At 54.6% G+C, this 20,256-nt stretch overlaps 3 protein-coding genes across 5 annotated transcripts in view; 2 read left to right on the top strand and 1 right to left on the bottom strand.

Annotated features, from left to right (window-relative positions):
- Positions 1–3,092: 3,092 nt before the first annotated feature.
- On the top strand, positions 3,093–6,000 carry P2RX2 (purinergic receptor P2X 2). 3 transcript variants are annotated; one of them, XM_008250030.4, is made up of 12 exons: positions 3,093–3,355; positions 3,575–3,710; positions 3,794–3,865; positions 3,939–4,014; positions 4,091–4,187; positions 4,296–4,376; positions 4,466–4,604; positions 4,898–5,028; positions 5,126–5,216; positions 5,317–5,382; positions 5,459–5,536; positions 5,657–6,000. In XM_008250030.4, exons 1-12 carry the CDS (start codon positions 3,180–3,182, stop codon positions 5,756–5,758), a joined length of 1,245 nt encoding a protein of 414 aa, XP_008248252.1. In that variant the 5' UTR covers positions 3,093–3,179; the 3' UTR covers positions 5,759–6,000. The 3 variants fall into 3 exon arrangements, with proteins under 3 accessions (XP_008248252.1, XP_008248250.1, XP_008248253.1); XM_008250028.4 differs by having other exon boundaries at positions 5,459–6,000; XM_008250031.4 differs by lacking the exons at positions 3,794–3,865; positions 3,939–4,014 and having other exon boundaries at positions 3,093–3,287; positions 5,459–6,000.
- Positions 6,001–8,359: 2,359 nt separating this feature from the next.
- POLE (DNA polymerase epsilon, catalytic subunit) overlaps positions 8,360–20,256 on the bottom strand; it is a 65,576-nt gene continuing 53,679 nt past the window's right edge. Inside the window, exons 41-48 of the mRNA XM_051836853.2 lie at positions 18,811–18,943; positions 17,188–17,359; positions 14,368–14,499; positions 14,029–14,222; positions 9,959–10,159; positions 9,459–9,584; positions 8,786–8,875; positions 8,360–8,669 (exon numbers count right to left, since the gene is read on the bottom strand). Of these exons, the coding sequence (XP_051692813.1) occupies positions 8,556–8,669; positions 8,786–8,875; positions 9,459–9,584; positions 9,959–10,159; positions 14,029–14,222; positions 14,368–14,499; positions 17,188–17,359; positions 18,811–18,943 (1,162 nt within the window). The 3' untranslated portion in view covers positions 8,360–8,555. The remainder of the gene's footprint in view (positions 8,670–8,785; positions 8,876–9,458; positions 9,585–9,958; positions 10,160–14,028; positions 14,223–14,367; positions 14,500–17,187; positions 17,360–18,810; positions 18,944–20,256) is intronic.
- Positions 12,737–13,269, top strand: LOC108175792 (large ribosomal subunit protein eL21-like). Its single transcript, XM_051836859.2, has one exon. It carries the CDS (start codon positions 12,737–12,739, stop codon positions 13,217–13,219), a length of 483 nt encoding a protein of 160 aa, XP_051692819.2. The 3' UTR covers positions 13,220–13,269.

The following is a 20,256-nucleotide window of genomic DNA, read 5'->3' as shown; positions in this document are numbered from 1 at the left end:
TTACAAGAAGTATTACAGTTAAAAATTAATTCAGCAAAATTTCAATGTAGGAGATCAACATAAAAAACCTATTTCTACATATAAGCAATGAATAATCCAAAAAGGAAATTGAGCAAATAATTCTATAGCATCCAATAGAACAGGAATGAATTTAACCACAAGGTGAGAGTTGTACACTGAAAACCGTAAATATTGCTGATAGAAATCCAAGAACTTACATATTCAGACTCATATCCCACATTCATGGGTTGGAACACTTAGTATTAAAACAAGATGGTGATGACACTGGTAAGACAAAATCATTCTAAGCAAAGAATGGATTCAATGTAATCCCTATCAAAATTCCAATGGTCTTTTTTAAAAAAGATTATTTGAGAGGCAGAGTTAACAGAGAGAGACATGGAGAGAGGTCTTGCATCCGCCGGTTCACTCCCCAAACTACCCCAACAGCCGGAGCTGGGCCTATCCAAAGCCAGGAGCCAGGAGCTTCTTCCAGGTCTCCCACATGGATGCAGGGGCCCAAGCACTTGGGCCATCTTCCACTGCTTTTCCAGGCCATAGCAGAGCTGGATTGGAAGAGCAGCAGTTGGGACATGAACCGGCACCCATATGAGATGCTGGCACCACAGGCGGAGGCTTATCCTACTATGCCACAGCACTGGCCCCCACAAAAAATAATTTTTAAAAAGATAGTCAAATTTAAAAGTGGGCCAAGGACTTGAATAGAGACTTTCCTCCCAAGATTTTACACAAATGGCCAGGGAGTGTGGAAAGACGGTCAGCATCTTTAATCAGGAGGGAAACCACACTGGAACCACAAGATACCACTTTACATCCACTAGGACAGCTGGGACTCCCATGAGCGGAAAATAACAAGTGCTGGCAAGGACGTGCAGAGGTTCAAACACTTGTGCACTGTTGGGCAGCATGTAACATGGTTGGGCCAACAACTCCACATCAAACAACCATCTGAGCCAGAAATTCCATTCCATTCCAGGTCTACAGGCAAAACAATTGAGACTAGATAGTCTATTAAAACAAAGACTTCAGACAAATTAGATTTAAGAGTTCAGATGAGCAAGAAGGAGTTACGAATCAGACAGCATCCAGAAGCTGTGGAGGCACAGGCAGAAAACCAGCGAGGCAGCAGCAGCTGGCTTGTTCGCCTGTGCTCTGGCTGTTGGCACCCTACGACGGGCTGAGATCCAGCCGTTGCACACTCCCAAATCAGGCTTTCAGTTTGCTTGTGGGTAAATTAGGTCTCACGCCACTACCTAGGGGCTCAAGGTAGGCAGATGCCACAGGCCAGACTTAACAGTGTGGACCGACACCTGGACACAAACGCTCCTCAAGGACCCACTGGAAGTAGCCAAGTGTGGAAGTAACCTAACGTCCAGGTGTGCGCGTGCATCAGAACACCGTCCAGCCACCCCGGGAGTGAAGCACCCACTGCCGCAGCGTGGACGAACCTGACACTGCGGAGTGAACGCAGCCAGGCGCGAAGGGTCTGCTGTGTGGCGGGGTTCACAGGTGCCTCCAGAACAGGTAGAACTCCTGGCACTGCCTGCCTAGCAGTGCTTCCTGGGCTCAGAAGGCACGGTTTTCCTCTGGGGTGGTGAAAATGTTTAGAAATTCTGTAGAGGTGGTGGAGGGACAATATTGCTCATGTACTGAATGTCTCGAATTGTTCACTGTAAAATAGCTAATTACATGCTGCATGGATTTTACCTCATTGAAGGAATAAAGTGTAAAATAGCCTACTGTGGCCGGCGCTGCGGCTCACTAGGCTAATCCTCCGCCTAGCGGCGCCGGCACACTGGGTTCTAGTCCCGGTTGGGGCGCCAGATTCTGTCCCGGTTGCCCCCCTTCCAGGCCAGCTCTCTGCTGTGGCCAGGGAGTGCAGTGGAGGATGGCCCAGGTGCTTGGGCCCTGCACCCCATGGGAGACCAGGAAAAGCACCTGGCTCCTGGCTCCTGCCATCGGATCAGCGCGGTGCGCAGCGTGCCGGCCGCGGCGGCCATTGGAGGGTGAACCAACGGCAAAGGAAGACCTTTCTCTCTGTCTCTCTCTCTCACTGTCCACTCTGCCTGTCAAAAAAATAAATAAATAAAAAATAAATAAAAAATAGCCTACTGTGAAATACTGTGGTGTGGGGGCCAGCGCTGCCATCTGCAGTACTGGCATCCTATATGGGTGCTGTTTTGAGACCTGGCTGCTCCATTTTTGATCCAGCTCTCTGCTGTGGCCTGCGAAAGCAGTAGAAGATGGCCCAAGTCCTTGGGCCCCTGCACCCACATGAGAGACCCAGAAGAAGCTCTTGGCTCCTGCCTTTGGATCAGCCCAGCTCCAGCCATTGCAGGCATTTGGGGAGTGAATCATTGGATGGAAAATCTCTGTCTCTCCCTCTCTCTCTGTGACTCTGCCTTTCAAATAAAAATAAATACTAAAAAAAAAAAGTTTGAAATTTGCTTCAAAATAACGTGGATGAAGTGGGGATATAAAAAGTTACAAGAGGGGTGGGTGTTGTGGTGTCCAATCAGAGTGCTGGTTCCAATCCCAGTTCCGCTGCTTCCTACCCAACTCTGTCAGGCAGCAGATGGTGGTCCGAGTTCTTGGGTTCCAGTCACCCAAGTGAGAGAGCTGCATGGAGTTCCTGGCTTCTGGGTGAAGCAGAGGGAAGATCTCTCTCTCTGCCTTTCAAATAAGTGACAAGAAACCATTTTTGGTTTGGAAAAGAAAAATAATGGATAGGAGGCAGACAAAAGACGGGCTAAGAACCACCGTAGCTGCTCTGTGAGCCTCGGAGGGCGAGAGCAGGGTGGGTGTGGGGCTGCAAGGTGCTGGGGTGGCGACAAGGGCTAGGGGTCTCATGCAGGCATTGGCTGGGGTGCCTCTGCCGCAGGCAGGGACCAGGCTGGGTCCCTTGGAGCCCCTTCCTTGGCCTGTGAAAGCCCCTGGGAATCCCTGCTACTTCGGAGTTGCCCGAGGAGCCGCTGGCAGAGCCTGGCGACACCGGCTGGGTGCAGGGAGCGAGGGGAGGGGCGGAGCACCCAGGCCACGCCCCCGGAGCTCCCCCTCTCCCCGCCCCGCGCCCCTCGAGCCAAGCGGCGCCGACCCTCAAGACCAGCAGAGCTTGGGCGGCTCCTGGCCGGCAGGGGCGCGCAGTGGGGTCTGCGCCCATGGCCGCAGCCCAGCCCAAGCCCCTCGCAGGGGCGGCCGCAGTCCGGCGCCTGGCCCGGGGCTGCTGGTCCGCGTTCTGGGACTACGAGACGCCCAAGGTGGTGGTGGTGAGGAATCGGCGCCTGGGGGTCCTGTACCGCACCGTGCAGCTGCTCATCTTGCTCTACTTTGTGTGGTGCGCAGGGGCTGGGACCGCCCTCCCGGGGGCCTTGGCGAGGGACGGGACCCCGGGCGGCGGAGGTCCCTGGGGGCTGGGGTGTGGAGGGGGACGGGGACCCAGGACTAGGTGATCCCGGAGCAGGCCTCGCGGCGCCGGCAGAGTGCCCAAGGTCCCGAGGGGCGGGTTCTGTCCAGGGCCAGCAGCCCTCCCGAAGCCGGCGCCCCCACCCCGCAGGTACGTTTTTCTTGTGCAGAAAAGCTACCAGGAGAGCGAGACGGGGCCCGAGAGCTCCATCATCAGCAAGGTCAAGGGCATCACCACGTCGGAGCACAAAGTGTGGGACGTGGAGGAGTATGTGAAGCCCCCGGAGGTGCGGCCCACCCGCCTGGCCCAGGCGCGCGGTAGAGGTAACGGTGGCGGCTGTCAGCTGACTGCCCCTCTCTCTGAGCCCAGGGGGGCAGCGTGTTCAGCATCATCACCAGGATCGAGGCCACCCCTTTCCAGACCCTGGGCACCTGTCCCGAGGTGAGGCCAGGTCCAAGCACAGCGGGAGGCCCTGATGAGCTGCAGGGGGTCCTGACAGGCATCTCTGCTCTAGAGCATCAGGGTCCCCAACGCCGCCTGCCGCTCGGATGACGACTGCACTGCTGGGGAGCTGGACATGCTGGGGAACGGTCAGTGTGCGCCAGCTGGAGGGGGCAGGGGCGGAGCTGTGCCCCCGCCTCCACCTTAGCTGCGTCTCTTCCACAGGGCTGCGCACTGGCCGCTGCCTGCCCTATTACCACGGGTCAGCCAAGACCTGCGAGGTGTCTGGCTGGTGCCCAGTGGAAGATGGTGCCTCTGTCAGGTGTGCAGCTCGCAGGTCCCCCACGCTGGGAGAGGGGTGGGGAAGAGGTAGACCCCTGAGCGGAGTGGACCCTGCAGGACTAAACAACTCTCGTCTCTGCCTCCTCAGCCAATTTCTGGGTAAAATGGCACCAAACTTCACCATCCTCATCAAAAACAGCATCCACTACCCCAAATTCCAGTTCTCCAAGTAAGAGCCAGCAGGTGGCCGCAGGGACAGGGTGGGCAGCTGTGCCCAGGAATGGGCTTCAGGGGCGGGCCCCTGCCCTCTGTCCTCAGGGGCAACATCGCCAACCGCAAGGACAACTACCTGAAGCGCTGCACCTTCAACGAGGTCTCCGACCTCTACTGCCCCATCTTCAAGCTGGGCTTCATCGTGGAGCAGGCTGGGGAGAACTTCTCGGAGCTCGCACACAAGGTGAGGGACCAGGAGCCCCTGCTGCAGCTGAGCTGGCCCCGGCTTGGCCAGCTTGGCCCTGCTTAGGTGGAGGAAACATGACCGGGCTGGTCTCCTGTGTGTGCCTGCTCAGTTACTGACACCTCGTCACAAGCCGGCTGCTGAGGCTGGACACCCGCGCACCCTCCTGTCTTGACCAAGTGCCCTGTGGGCCTTGGACATACCCCACACGTGGCTCAAGGCTGCCCCTCCCTCGCTCCTGGTGGTCCTGTTGTCCCCCCGAGCGCCCCTTTTCTGTGCTCACTGCTTGGCAGGGCGGTGTCATTGGGGTCATCATCAACTGGGACTGTGATCTGGACCTGTCTGCCTCAGCCTGCAACCCCAAGTATTCCTTCCGGAGGCTCGACCCCAAGCACGTCCCTGCCTCATCAGGCTACAACTTCAGGTCGCTTGTCCTCGGGATGCTGGGATGTCCCCACCCGGAGCACGTGCTCCACAGGCTGGGCGGCTCAGGTGTGGGCTCCTGGGTCCTTCTACTCCAGGTTTGCCAAGTATTACAAGGTGAACGGCACCACCACCCGCACACTCATCAAAGCCTATGGGATTCGCATTGACATCATCGTGCACGGACAGGTAATCCCAGCCTGCCTGGGACTGGGGGCTCCACCCATTTCCCTCACCCCTCCCTTGAGCCCCATGTGAGGATGTCTGAGGACAAACTTGATCTCCCCAGGCAGGGAAGTTCAGCCTGATTCCCACCATCATTAACCTGGCCACTGCGCTGACCTCCATCGGGGTGGTAAGAAACCCACTCAGGGATCTTGGGGGTTGTGGAGGGTCTGCCAGGCCCTTATGCCCTGATCTGCTGGTCCCAGGGCTCCTTCCTGTGTGACTGGATCTTGCTAACGTTCATGAACAAAAACAAAGTCTACAGCCATAAGAAATTTGACAAGGTGTGTACACCAAGGCACCCAAGTAGCTGGCCTGTAACCCTTGCCCTCGTGTTGGGCCAGGCCCCTCCCCCACCCCACCCCGCCCCATGGCCTTGCCCCTTCTCTGCCCCATCTGAGCAGATGGACAGTCTTGACCAGAGTGCAGGGAAAAGGGTCCCCGCCTCCGAGCCTCCCCAACAGGACTCCATGCCCACGGACCCCAAAGGTTTGGCCCAACTCTGAGCTTCCTGCCATGCTGTACTGCAGAACTGGGTCAGTGGGGTCGCAGACAGCCACCAACTGCCCTGGAAACCATGTTGGGGACCTTCCCAGGGTCCTGAGCCCCTCAATAGCTGCAACTGAGAACCAAAGGCACCCCTGCACAAAATGGCGGGGGCCATGCTTCTGTCCCCCAGCCTCTGCCTGCAAGCCTTGCAACTTGAGCCTTTAAGTCATGATGTGCTTATAGTCCAATAAACCTGTGACCAGAACCTCCTGGCCTTGTTCCTGGGGAAACCTGACCCATAAACACAATAGAGGCAGGCAGTCCCCTGCCTGGGCCCTGCTGGTCCAAGCTGGGCTGTGGCGCTGCAGCCTGGACACACAAGGTGCAGGGCACATACCCAGCTACATCACTCAGGGCTGCTCAGGGGGCCAGGCCAAGTGCACTGGAACCCTGGGGCTGCTCCTCGATTACTCGTTAGTGCACCTGCCACCTTCCTGCAGGGTTGCCAAAGACCTCAGATCTGCTCATCTCAAACTGCAAGGAAAGGATGGTGACTGAGACAGGGCATGAGGATGGGAGGAGCCTGCAGCTGTCGTACACAGGAAAATGAAAGCTGATTCCACTGTACTTGAAATGGGAACAGCGGGTGGGCAGGCAGATGGATGGTGATGGGAAGAGGGACGCAGGGCAGGGCAGCGGTGGCGACGACAGAGCCCTGGGACCCAGCACTAACAGCATCAGCCTGCGGCTAATCCGGTTACTGTACCCTTGGATGCTACTGTCAGACTGGCGCCTCCCTGCCCTGATCCTGCTTGGAGACCAGAACCTGGCTCTATGGCAGCTGATCATGGCCAGGCAGACCTTATTTGTGACTGTGGCAGGTGCTAACCCATTTCAGGCCAGCTGTCAGAGAGCTGCCGAGGGGAGACCCCAGGCTGTCTGGCTGTAGCCTGAGCCAGTCCTCATACCTACTGCCATCTACAGGTTGTTTGGCCATTCCTGTTCGTTTCAGCTAACACACAAAGCCCTCCCTCCACGGCTACCCAAAAGCCTACAACAACTGTACCTGGTTCACAAGGCGTCCAGTTTTAGTTTGGGAGAAACTGGATTCCACTTGGGTCCCTGGTCATATCTTAGAAACCAGGGTGAAGCCCTCGGCCTCCTCAAATGGCCCTAGCCCCTAAGCTGGCCTCACAATGAACCCCAGCCTGGCTGGTGCTCCTGGCTGTCCCAGCAACCTGCCCCACTGTAGGATTGCCTTGCTGGGGACAAACAGTTGTCCCCTGGGCTGATCTCTCTCATTGCTTCCAGGAAGCCTAGTTAGCTCACCCCCCACCCCCCGCCCTCATCTGCCCTAATTTGATTTTATCTCCACCCTGCTCAGACCTGGCTCAGTCCACACTCAAAGTGGGTGTTAGGTTTCTCCCAGCAGGCAGCCTGCATGCCCACAGACAGATGGACAGAGCTGGGCCCGCCTGCCTTCCAGAGCATAAAAACACACTGCAAGAACCATCTGAAGAGACTGACAGGTGAAACTACAGCGTATAGCTGAGTGGCCCCAGAGTTCCTGGACAGCAAGGGTGAACTTAGAGCAGGCCCTGAGCTGCCCGAGAAGCCCTTGCACTGTCCCCTTCCTGTGAGGCACACGTCTCTTGGGGTTTCTGGAATGCACCTAACACTGGTTTGCTGCCTGCTGAACTGGCTGGGTTTTTTCCTGCTTCTGGTTAGTCCTGTGCCAGGCAGTGAGGTCACACTGAGCTTAAAAGTGAGGTGGGTGAAGTGGACCTTGTTTTCCTGAAACTGCTGAGGGCCCCTAGTCACTCACCCGAGGCTTCTCAAGATGCTGAGAGTCCACATCTGCGGGGGCCTTCCTTTCCCATCCCCCTGCCCCCAGCCCCCCCTAGGCCCAGGTCAGCACCACTGAAGACAGTGGCTCTCCACCCTGACAAGACCCACCCACCCTGTGCAAACGGGCATGTGTGCTGTGCTCTTAAGGCCATGCTAAGTCCCTGTTCTAATGGAGGCCACAGCGCTTGGGCCTCTGTACCTTGGGCACCCACTGTGAGGAGATGGTGATGCCCCCTGACCATCAGGAACTTGGAGTGGCTTGTTGGAGTCCAGGGTCCCCACAGACCCCACTGAAGTTGAGAAAGGAGAGACAAAAGTGTCTGGCTCGTCCTCAAAGCTGTTGCTATCTTTCCTCCCTTACCTGTGTGAGCTGGGCAGGCCCGCTGCAGGGACTGGGTGGGCTGGTGGCAGGAGATGCTGTCACCTGCAGGTCCACGGTGGGGCCAGTCCTGGACTGGGATCCTCCTCTGCTGCCTGGATTCTGAGCCTCACTGCCAAGACCCAGTGACCTGGATGCTGCCTCCAGACCCTGCTCTCAAATGGAAGGGTTCACAAAGGGAAGTGAAGGCCAGGGCCCCACAGGTTTGATTTCCTGGAAACCAGCTGAAATCCCGTGAGGCTGTGGGGAGGGCCTGTTTCTCCACCCTCTGCCAACAGCCCCACTGCACTCAGAGCCCAGTCTCAAGCAGTCTGATGCCCCAGCTTGGGTGGGGTGTGTGTCTCAGGAAGGACTTTCCCACCCCACCCGGCAGGGTACAGAAAGCAACACAGGCCACGAAACACATTTATTGATGGGAACGACAACCTGTTTCAGCAGGTGCATGCCAGGATGGAGCCACTTCCTGTTCCTGTGTGCTCGCACCACCTTGGTTTGCCTCTTCCCTGGACTGTGGGAAGATGGGTCAGTGGTGTGGCCCCTTGGGGTTGGGGACGCACATATGTCTGGAGCACAGAGTGTCTGGTTTGCTAAGGGCCCAGCCGAGGGCTTTTCTCCATCAGCCACTCCAGGGTCTCCTTGAGATACGACATGTTATAATGCTGGGCAATGTTCTGGAAGATTCCAATCTGTTCTGTGAAGACCTGAGGAATAAGGAGACGCAGTGACACCTGGTCCTCCCCTCCCCCCACCCATAAAAGGAGGCAAGGCCCAGCTGAGGCTGAGCTGGGATGCGACAAGAGGATCCGAGAGCCCCCACCTGAGTGCGGATGGTGAGGGCAAAGTCTCCCGCGCAGCTGCAGTACACGGGCATGTGGGCCTCTTTCACTCCACGACACTTCAAGCAGATCTGAAATGAGGGAGCAGCCCATTGGGCGCTGGACCACTCACTCACGCTGAACCCCGACCTGTGGCCTCCCAGTGGCTTTGCCCAAGAAAGGCACAACTGTGGGACTTCAGCAAACCCATGTGTGCACACCAGGCCTGCTGTGGATATCACGGAAGACTATCCAAACCTTGCCTGCATCTGACAGCCCCTCACCATGGGCACCCTGCCCCAATCCTGGGGACTTCCTCCACATCCCTGGCTCTGCCATGCTTAGACACCACCCCCATGGCCATCTGGGAACATCCCTGAGGTCTTGGCTCAGACACCCTCTCGGTGGTACCCTCCTGTGGCCGACCCCCTTTCTCTTGTTTCCTTCATATCCTCACCACTCACACACTGTACTGACTGTGATGTCTGCTTCTACAGAAAGCTCAACAAAGCCAGCTTTTGGCCCCACAGATACTGACAGAACAAGCAGACTGGGTTCCTGGACATGGACTGATCCACCTTAGTGCACACTGGGGCAAGACTTGGGACCACACACAACCAAGAGTGCAAATCAGCACCCTGACGCCCCTGAGCCGACTGCAGGGGGGGTGCTCACCAGGTCCTGCAGGGTGAAGGCCATCAGCTTCCTCTGCAAAGCTTCCACCAGGGCCATCTCAATGGCAGACGAGTCATAGGCGACCTGACAGTTGGAGCAGAGCCACTGAGGCAAGACAGCCCCGTCCTGGGGAGAGGAGCAGAAGGGGAGTGGTCACCCCAGGCCACGGCCCCCCAGCAGCAGTGCTGTCGGCAGCGTTTCCACGGCAAGGCCTCGGCACAGAGGAGAGGCTGTGGAGAGACGTGCTCCGGGGTGAAGGGCTGCAGTGTGCACGGCCCCGCTTCCCACCTGCACTCATACATTTACCAGCAGCTTGGGCCATGCAGGAGGAGCCACTTTCTAATCCACGTAGGAACCAGCAGGGCAAACCACAAAGTGGGGACAGCAGGAGCCACGGAACCACTCTGCCTCAGACATCTGAATGCCTGACACTATCAGCAGTGCTCATTCCCGGGATGCTTTGACCCCACCAGGAAGGGCCCGCTGGGGCCGAGTCCCACCTGAGAGAAAGAGGAGTCTTTGCACAGGTCCAGGTCTCGGCAGAAATTACAGCTGCGGCAGATGACCTCAGGGAGCACGTAGGAGCGGCAGGGGTCTCTGAACTGGGCTTCCTCGGAGAATTCGCCAACGTCCACCAGGCGAAGCAGGTCTCGGTTCAGTTTATTCACCTGGTTCGTGACGTTCGTGTCCAGGGACAGCACCTGCAGAGGTTTTGGCCCATCAGGAAGGAGCACCGAGCACTCCCTGCCGTTCCGTCTGAACCAGAAACTGCTCGTTCAGTCTTTTTTAGGATTTTATTTATTTCTAAAGGCAGAGTGACAGAGATCTTCCATCTAAGTCTCCCAAGTGGGTGCTAGGGGCCCAAGCACCTGATCCATCACCCCAGGCGCATTAGCAGGAGACTAAATTTGAAGAACAGCCAAGACTCACACCAGCACCCTCCTATGGGAAGGTGGCATGCAAGCAGTGCTCCACCTTCTATTCCCTGACGCCAGCCCCACTCATTGCTTCTTCACCCCTTTAGAAGCTGTGAGACAGTGCTGTGATGCAGCAGGCTAAGCCCCCTGCCCGAGACACAGACATCCTATATGGGAACAAGTTCATCTCCTGGCTGCCCCACTTCTGATCCAGCTCCCTGCTAATGGCCTGGGAAAAGCAGCAGAACGTGGCCCAAGTGTCTGGGCCCCTGCCATCCACGTGGGAAACCCAGAGGAAGCACTGGGCTTTGGCCTGGCCCAGCACTAGCCATTGCAGCCATCTGAGGAGTGAACCATGGACATAAGATCCCTCTGTTTCTCCCTCTCTCTATAGCTCTGCCTTTCAAATAAATCAATCGCTCTTTGGAAAACAGAGAGAATAGATTGGTGATCTGAGGCCAAAGTCAGTCAGGCCACTGCCCTGTGCTGTGAAACACCAGTAGGTGATTCCCAGGTAACGCAACTTTTCAGCAAGTTCTAACCAAGACCAAGGAAGCAGCTACTGCACCTTAAGAGTGAGCGTTGGGCCGGTGCCACGGCTCACTAGGCTAATCCTCCGCCTTGCGGCGCCGGCACACCAGGTTCTAGTCCCGGTCGGGGCGCCGGATTCTGTCCCGGTTGCCCCTCTTCCAGGCCAGCTCTCTGCTGTGGCCAGGGAAGTGCAGTGGAGGATGGCCCAAGTGCTTGGGCCCTGCACCCCATGGGAGACCAGGAGAAGCACCTGGCTTCTGCCATTGGATCAGCGCGGTGCGCCGGCCGCAGCGCGCTGGCTGCAGCGGCCATTGGAGGGTGAACCAACGGCAAAGGAAGACCTTTCTCTCTGTCTCTCTCTCACTGTCCACTCTGCCTGTCCAAAAAAAAAAAAAAAAAAAAAAGAGTGAGCTTTGTGTCTTGGGACACCACAGGAACAGCGATGAATGACCACATTGTCTGCCTCTCCCTGCATATAGGTAACATGGTAGAAATGTGAAGTACCTCCTTCATCCGTTAGCAAAACTGTTAACTAGTACCAGGTATGGGGCCGGTGCTATGGCACAGTGGGTTAAAGCCCTGGCCTGAAGCGCTGGTATCCCATATGGGCACCGGTTTGAGATCCGGCTGCTCCTCTTCCAATGCAGCTCTCTGCTATGGTCTGGGATAGCAGCAGAAGATGGTCCAAGTCCTTGGGCCTCTGCACCTACATGGGAGACCCAAAGGAAGCTCCTGGCTCCTAGCTTTGGATCGGCGCAGCTCCGGCCGTTGTGGCTATCTGGGGAGTGAACCAGCGGATGGAAGACCTCTCTCTCTCTCTCTCTTTAACTCTATCTTTCAAATAAATAAAATAAATCTTAAAAAAACAAAAAACAAAAAACAAAAAACTAGTACCAGGTATTTAACTTCCCATGTGATTAATAATCACACAAATCCATCTATCTAAACCTGGTTCAATGCATGTATTCACCCTACAAGAAACGTACAAAACATGGGGCAGGCATTAAGGTGTGTAGCAGGTTAAGCTGCCGCTTACAACACCTGCATCCCGTACTGGAGTGCCAGTTTCAATCTGGCTTTCTGTTAATGCAGGCAGCAGAAGATGGACCAAGTGCTTGGGCCCCTGCCACCCACGGAAGAAACCAGAATGGAGTTCTTGGCTCCCGGTTTTAGCCTGGCCCAGACCTGGCTGTTGAAGACATTTGGGGAGTGAATCAGTGGATGGAAGATCTGTACTTCTGTCATCACTCTTTCAAATAACTGAATCTTAAAAAAAAAAAATCCTATAACCAAACTCTGGTTATGGAATAGCCAACTCAGGCAACTGACTGGTTATCCCTAGGTTAAGATTTCAGTGTGTGCAGCTGAGTGAACTATTTTGATTTTCCAACCAGACTTACTATTTCAGTCAACAAGGCCTGGGGAGAGTGGACTTCTCTACAGTGAGAGTATCCCACTAGGTTCCAGTGAGGAGTTCACCACACATTTAAGGAAGGAACAAGACTCTATGTGAGATCTTCCTGCAAACCACAGGGAGGACACCCAGCTCACCCTACGAGTCAGCGTCACCCTGGTATTATCATGAGCAGACACACAAAAATCCTCAGCAAAATAGTACAGACTAAACTCTCCAAATATAAAGAATACATATCCAGAAATAGGCCTGCACAGACACAGCCAATTAAGCTTTGAAAGAGACACCAAGATGATCTAATGGAAAAGGGATGATCTTTGCAACAAATATTTCTGGAATAACTGGAGGTCCTCATGCAGAAATATGAGCCTTGCCTTCCTTTCGGCCGGAGCCGCCACCTTTCAGTAATTCGCCAAATGACGAACACAAAGGTAAAGAGGCGAGGTACCCGGTACATGTTCTCCAGGCCTTTCAGAAAACATGGAGTTGTTCCTTTGGCCACACACAGGCGCATTTACAAGAAAGGTGACATTGTGGACATCAAGGGAATGGGTACTGTTCAAAAAGGAATGCCCCATAAATGTCCCCATGGAAAAACTGGAAGAGTCCACAATGTTACCCAGCATGCTGTTGGCATTGTTGTAAACAAACAAGTGAAGGGCAAGATTCTTGCCAAGAGAATAAATGTGCGTATTGAACACATTAAGCACTGTAAGAGCCGAGATAGCTTCTTGAAACGTGTGAAGGAAAATGACCAGAAAAAGAAGGAAGCCAAAGAGAAGGGTACCTGGGTTCAACTAAAGCGTCAACCTGCTCCACCCAGAGAAGCCCACTTTGTCAGAACCAATGGAAAGGAGCCTGAGTTGCTGGAACCCATTCCTTATGAAATCATGGCATGATAAATGTAAGATAAATAAATAAGACCTAATTGATAAGAAAAAAAAAAAAATATGAGCCTTGCAGCAGGGCTGACCACACGGGCAGCGTGGGGGAAATGTCGGGGTGGATACAGCTCCAGCCACTAGGAAAACTCGTACAATTGCATTAAGAGTTAACTGTACAGCCCTTTATGCCATAAGGAAAACAAATTTTAAAACACTTTAAAGTCAACAGAGGAACTGAAATAGTAAACTAAAAGCATTTCTTCACCACCATCAGATCTTAGGCCGCCACTTGATCTGGGCGTTACGGCGCTGCTGGCGGGAAGGTTAGGCAACAGAATGGGCAGTAAAGTGCAGGGCGGCTATCTGGTAACACGATCCCCTCCGTGGACTTAGCTGCTCCCACACACATCAGCAGCCCAGCAAGCTCTTATCTCGTCTCACTTGGTCTCTGGGTCTGGGCCTGGCCCACGAGCGTCATGTGACCTCTGAGCACCTTCCGCCCTCCGGGGCTGTTTCCCGACTCAGCGAGCTCATGACGCCCAACACCAAGGCTGCTAGGATTGTGCGGGGCCCTCTGCCCTGACTTTCTTCCCGTTGATCACCCTCAGAGGCCTCTGTCCTCACAACACCTGCTCTCTGAGCTAATGGGTCCTTTTGCTTGGTGAATGTGTGTCCCACAGTAACTGAGGCTCCCATAAGGGTAGGGACTCTCCTGTCTTGTTCATCTGTGAGCTAACGCCTCAACTGGGGCTACACGACAGCGACACGGTAAATGTAAGAAAGTATGAGTGACTCATACTTTACACACATGCCGGCATCCTCACCTTGCACACGCATTTGATGAACTCCAGAGCAGGGTTATTGAGCAGCAGGTGAGAACCAGGGAGGAGAGGGAACATGTCTGAAGGCTCGGTGGAGTTCCGAGATCCCGTGACTTTCTTTTGGATCTTCTGGGTGATGGTGAAAAAGCTCTGAGTCAGCTCGTTTGCCACATAATCCTGAGAGAATGTGATCATTCCTGGAAAGGGGTAAGAATGCCAAGGGGAGGAACTGGGTCCCCAGCCGGTGCTGTGGAACGCCCCTGCTCACTCGCACATGAAGGGCGCACAGTGGGACCGGGTCTGTGGCACACAGAGGGGCCTCCTGAGACAAGGGCTGCTCACCAGGAAGGGCTCCAGCGGCCCCTTCAGTGTCCTGGGAGAACTGGCTGGACCCCCTCCTCTTCACGGGGGTGCTCCCTGGAGCAGTGCGCCTCAACTCATCCTTCATGCTGTGGTACACAGCCACGATGTATGCTGTGGAGAGAGGCAGGCAGAAGCCACAGGCCCTGAGCTATGTTTTTATTTATTTATTTATGAATGGCAGGCAGAGTGGACAGTGAGAAAGAGACAGAGAGAAAAGTCTTCCTTTTCTGTTGGTTCACCTCCTCAATGGCTGCTGCGGCCAGTGCACTGTGGCTGGCGCACTGCGCTGATCCGAAGCCAGGAGCCAGGTGCTTCTCCTGGTCTCCCATGTGGGTGCAGGGCCCAAGAATTTGGGCCATCCTCCACTGCCCTCCCGGGCCACAGCAGAGCGCTGGACTGGAAGAGGAGCAACCGGGACAGAATCCAGCTCCCCGAGCAGGACTAGAACCCGGGGTGCTGGCACCACAGGTGGAGGATTAGCCTACTGAGCCACAGCGCCAGCCCCTGAGCTATGTTAACTGGCCCCTCTGCCCAGACAATTCTGGGGGGAACTTGTGGCTGCTCAGGCCACCAGACAGACTGGGCTGAGATACCCCATTAGTGATGCCACTGGATGAGCCCACAATTAGAGACATGGGAATGACAGGGTTCACTGCTAGAGAATAGGAACCTCCATGATGGACAGCAAGTGAAACAATGGCTCCCCACAAAAGCCACAGCCGGACTCCTGGCATTAGCAAACTTCTCAAAAATCTATCCCAGGGCCAGTGCTGTGGCGCAGCGGGTTAAAGCCCTAGCCTGAAGCGCCGGCATTCCATATGGGCGCCAGTTCAAGTCCTAGCTGCTCCTCTTCTGATCCAGCTCTCTGCTATGGTCTAGGAAAGCAGGGAAGATAGCCCAAGTCCTTGGACCCCAGCACCCACGTGGGAGACCCGAAGGAAGCTCCTGGCTCCAGATAGGCACAGCTCCGGCCGTTGTGGCCATCTGGGGAATGAACCAGTGGATGGAAGACCTCTTTCTCTGTCTTTACCTCTCTCTGTAACTCTTTCAAATAAATATAATACATCTTTTAAAAAGAAATCTATCCCATGCTCAGAGGCCCACAACATTTCAGAAGATAACTTGGAAAGTTAAGACTCAAGGAGCAGGGGCCAGTGCTGTGGCACAGTGGGTAAATCTGTAAATCTGCTGCCTGTAATGCTGACATCCCATATGGACGCCGGTTTGAGTCCTGGCTGCTCCACTTCTGATCCAGCTCTCTGCTATGGCCTGGGAAGATGGTCCAGGTCCTTGGGCCCCTGCACCTGCGTGGGAGACCCAGAAGAAGCTTCTGGCTCCTGGCTTTGTGGATTGGTGCAGCTCTGGCCATTGCAGCCATTTGGGGAGTAAACCAGTGGACGGAAGACCTCTCTCTCTGCCTCTCTGTAACTCTGCCTTTTAAATAAATAAATAAATCTTCAAAAAAGACTCAAGGAGCCCCAAATAAAAATATAATCAGGGGCTGGTGACTGGCACAGCCACTAGGCCACCACTTGGGACACCCACAACCAATACTGGAGTGCTTCCTCTGCTTCTGATCCAGCTTCCTGCGAAAACACAGCCTGAGACGCAGCAGGTGATGGCTCAGATGCTAGGGTCACTACCAACTATGAGGGAGATTTTTTTTTAAAGATTTATTTATTTATTTGAAAGTCAGAGTTACACAGAGAGAGGAGAGGCAGAGAGAGAGAGAGAGAGAGAGAGAGAGAGAGAGAGAGAGAGAGGTCTTCCCTCAGATGGTTCACTCCTCAGATGGCTGTAACAGCCAGAGCTGCGCTGATCTGAAGCCAGGAGCTTCTTCGGGTCTCCCGTGTGGGTGCAGAGGCCCAAGGACATGGGCCATCTTCTACTGCTATCCCAGGCCACAGCAGAGAGCTGGATTGAAAGTGGAGCAGCCGGGTCTCGAATCGGCGCCCATATGGGATGCTGGCACTTCAGGCCAGGGCATTAACACGCTACGCCACAGCGCTGGCCCCCTTTTTTAAAAAAAAGATTTATTTACTTATTTTGGAAGAGTGAGAGTGAGAGAGAGAGGGAGATCTTCCATCTGCTGGTTCATTCCCCAGATAGCAGCAACAGCCAGCACTGGGCCAGACAGAAGGCAGAAGCTTCATCTGGTCTCTCACGTAGGTGCAGGGGCCCAAGCACTTGGGACATCCTCCGCCGCTTTTCCCAGGCCATTATCAGGGAGCCGGATTGGAAGTGGAGAGCCAGGACATAAACTGGCACCCAGATGGGATGCCAGCAAAGCAGGCAGCAGATTTACCCACTACATTACAGCACCGGCCTCTGCTGTACACACGTGGGAAGTGAACTAGCAGACGGAAGCATGCTCTTTCTGTCTTCGTGTCTTTCAAAGAAAAAAAAAGGCGACGTGGAAGGAATTATTTGGCAGAAGAAAAAAAAGACCAGTCAGTGGGCAGTTGACTCAGCATCCTGGGTTTGTCCTTTGTCACTTTGCGTACGCACACATGGGTGTTCAGGAATGCACGTGGTTACATTACTAAAGCAGCTGAGAGGCTGTCAGGGGGCACAGTGACTCCTCTCCGCCCCGAGGGTGAGAGGCATCAGGGGAGGGAGAAGGCACAGTGGCTGCAGGGGCCCTGGGCTGAGCCTCCTGAGCTCTCGTCTGCGGGGTAGTCCCAGACCTGACTTCCAGCCGTCCCTTCTTGTGACACACTGTACCGGAGCCAGTTATTAACCATCAGGGGCTCTGCTGAGACAGAGTACAAGCTGTTCTTCCCAGTGCGCAAGGCTCACCTGAGACAATCATGAGGAAGTAGCTTTGGCAGGAGGCTGCCTGGGGCAAAAACTGTACAATATTCCAGTTGTTTTCCAGTAAGTCCTCCACGTCAGACTCCTCCACACCGTCCTCCTCATGTGAGTCGTCTTCCTCGTCGTCCTCCACTGTCTCCCCTTCCTGAGCGTCTTCCTACAACACAGACAATCCTGGCTGTTTTTGGCACACAGCACTGCACCATGTGTCTGTCTCACCAGCGCTGCATTTTCCTGGACCTAAGTAAATCCTGCAGGCTGCTCCAAGAACCAAGGGAGGGCCGGCACTGCAGCTCACTAGGCTAATCCTCTGCTTTGCGGCGCCGGCATACGGGGTTCTAGTCCCGGTCAGGGCGCTGGATTCTGTCCCGGTTGCCCCTCTTCCAGGCCAGCTCTCTGCTGTGGCCCGGGAGTGCAGTGGAGGATGGCCCAAATGCTTGGGCCCTGTACCCCACAGGAGACCAGGATAAGTACCTGGCTCCTGCCATTGGATCAGCGCGGTGCACCGGCCGCGGCAGCCATTGGAGGGTGAACCAATGGCAAAGAAAGACCTTTCTCTCTGTCTCTCTCTCTGTCCACTCTGCCTGTCAAAAACAAAACAAACAAACAAAACAAAACAAAACAACAACAACAAAAAAACCAAGGGAGGCGCCTAGTGCTCAAAAATGCTCAGAACATGGGTGACGGTGACTCTCTCTGCTTTTACAGGGACGCACTATACAATTCAACTCCACCTCCTAAGGCGGGAAAAATCAACCAGAACCAGAACTCCCCTGGTTTAGGAACCTCTTCTGGGAGGCTCCCATCCTATCACTGACCCACGGTTACTGCCGACGTCCTTCCTGTGAGCTCCGTGTTCCTGCTGGGGGCATCCCCTTCTCACATGCACACTGCCAGCTGCCAGGCCCCTGCCCAGGGCTGCTGTCTTCACAGCCTGTGCTTCCTTCCTTCCATCAGTAGCTGTGCTCAACCAAGCACAGCCTGTGGATCGGCTGGCGCCTGGCAGACTCAGCCTTGTCCCACAGTTCTCAGCAGCTCCGGGAAAGCTCTCGGACCCTTAGGCCCAGGTGCCCATCACACCCTGCCTGTCTGCAGCCTCCTCTTGGTCCCGGTGAGGGCTCCTGTGGAGGGCACTTACCTGACTTCCTGCCCCACCCTTGCTGCTCATGGACGATGTGATATGAGCTGGCTGATGTGTTGACCTCACAATGCACGCATCCCACCAAATTCAATGCCGCCCCTGCTCTCAGCTACAGTTCCACTGGACCCCAGGCACAGCCCAGTCCCAGGCAGGTGCCTCTCAGGGACTGTCCCTCCCCCTCTTTCTAAGTGTGTGCATGTTGTCCTCCTAGCAGTCAAGGGAAGCCAGAACCTCTCAGTCTACACTTACTCTGGCCTCATCCACCTGGGCCAAGCCTCCTCTGGTCACATTATCAGCTTTATTCAGACTTCTCACTTTCTTGTCACCCCATTCTCCCCTGATCAGCTAATGAGAGAAGGAGACAGGTGGCACCACCTGCTCTTGCACAATCAGGCTTACCTGTACCTGGCCAGGGCCCGAGAACTCAGAGCGCAGGCCCTGTCTCAAATCCCACCTCCAGCTCTCACCTGTCCACAGTGAACACGGGACGACACTTTCCCCTTGATTCCACCATAGTTGGATGGATCCATCCAGAGTAGAAACTCCCAGCATCGAGAGAAGGAGATTGTCAGGGAATGGAAGATCTCTTTGGAATGGATACTACAAAGAAGCACACAGAAATGGCCCGAGTGAAATCAACACCCCCCCTGCTCTCCAGTTCTTTCGTGCCTCTAATTTACCCCCACTTGAGAGTGAGCTTGAGGTGGATTCAGCGAAAGCAAACATAACACCAAGCGGTTGGCCACGATCACGAGGGCACCAGTTGTACCAGCAGAGTTGAGCATTACAATGGAAAACTGGACACATTCTTTTTTTTTTTAAAACTATTCAAGAGTCACAGACAGAAATCTCTTATCCACTGGTTCATTCCCCAGATGCCTGTAACACCCCGGGTTGGGTGAAACCAGGAGACAGGAATTCAATCTGGGTTTCCCATGTGGTAGGAACAACCTGTTCATCTGAACCACCATCAGTCTCCCACAAGAAGCTGGAACTGGGAGTGCAGCCAGCACTCAAGCTCTCTGATGAGATGCAGGTGTCTTAGCCACTAGGCCAAACGTCTGCCCTGGACATATTCTGGTGGGGGTGGGTGGAGGGTAGTGGGTTAACAGCCCCTGCTTTGTGGCCTTACACACTCATCAGCCACAGGTGACATTAGTAACATTGGTCCCTATCATCAAACTCTTAGCTACTTCACTCTTACCACTCCTCAGTCAAGGCAGCCTTCCTATGATTAACCCAATCCTCTGCACTGCACCTCAGGCTCACTTTTTAAAAAGGAAAACAAACAAGAAATGGAAGAAGGAATGAAAAAGCCTTAATAACAGAAATTTTAAAATGCAGCTAAGTAACTCAAACCAGGTTCCTCCAAGAAAGCTTTAAAATTCTCCCTGACCCTGCCCTGAGCAGCAGCCTGCTTCTCAGTGCCACAACCTGGGCCCTCCTGGAGCTGTGCCCACAGCCCACGTGCACACGAGGCCACCCTTCCCACCGCTCTCAGCCCCGTGCTATGTGGAAGACACTATTTTGGGGAAGCCAGCCTGTTAGACAGCCGGGGCAATACTGACACAAGCAAAGGCTCATCTTGGAATCCAAGGACCACACTCTGGACACAAGGCAGCAGCAGGCCTGAGGACAATGGTGGTCTGTGTTCAAATTACTCCACCACATGTGCTTTGATGAGGGATAAGAATCTCCCTCCTACCCCCATTCCCATTCAGTAGTGTGCTTCATGCTTTATCGCTGGTTTGTGTCTGCAGCTCCTATGCTGCTCCTGCACTCACATGCAGACTGTGTCTATCCAGATTCTCTGTGCCTCCATTAGAAATTTCCCTCTTCGGGGCTAATGCTGTGGTGTGGTGGGCTAAGCCTCTGCTGGCGGTGCTGGCAATCCATATGGGCAACGGTTCATG

This window comes from Oryctolagus cuniculus, chromosome 21 (assembly GCF_964237555.1).
Source record: "Oryctolagus cuniculus chromosome 21, mOryCun1.1, whole genome shotgun sequence".
NCBI classification, from domain to species: Eukaryota; Metazoa; Chordata; class Mammalia; order Lagomorpha; family Leporidae; genus Oryctolagus; species Oryctolagus cuniculus.
The sequence above is the reverse complement of the archived record's forward strand: the minus strand, read 5'-3'. Positions and strand labels throughout refer to the sequence as shown.

Excerpts from the sequence above, each read along its gene's own strand:
- P2RX2 (XM_008250028.4), top strand. The coding sequence starts at position 3,180 with ATGGCCGCAGCCCAGCCCAAGCCCCTCGCAGGGGCGGCCGCAGTCCGG. Across the intron at positions 3,356-3,574 it reads ATCTTGCTCTACTTTGTGTG|GTACGTTTTTCTTGTGCAGA; the intron begins GTGCGCAGGGGC and ends CCCACCCCGCAG. Across the intron at positions 4,188-4,295 it reads GAAGATGGTGCCTCTGTCAG|CCAATTTCTGGGTAAAATGG; the intron begins GTGTGCAGCTCG and ends CTGCCTCCTCAG.
- LOC108175792 (XM_051836859.2), top strand. The coding sequence starts at position 12,737 with ATGACGAACACAAAGGTAAAGAGGCGAGGTACCCGGTACATGTTCTCC.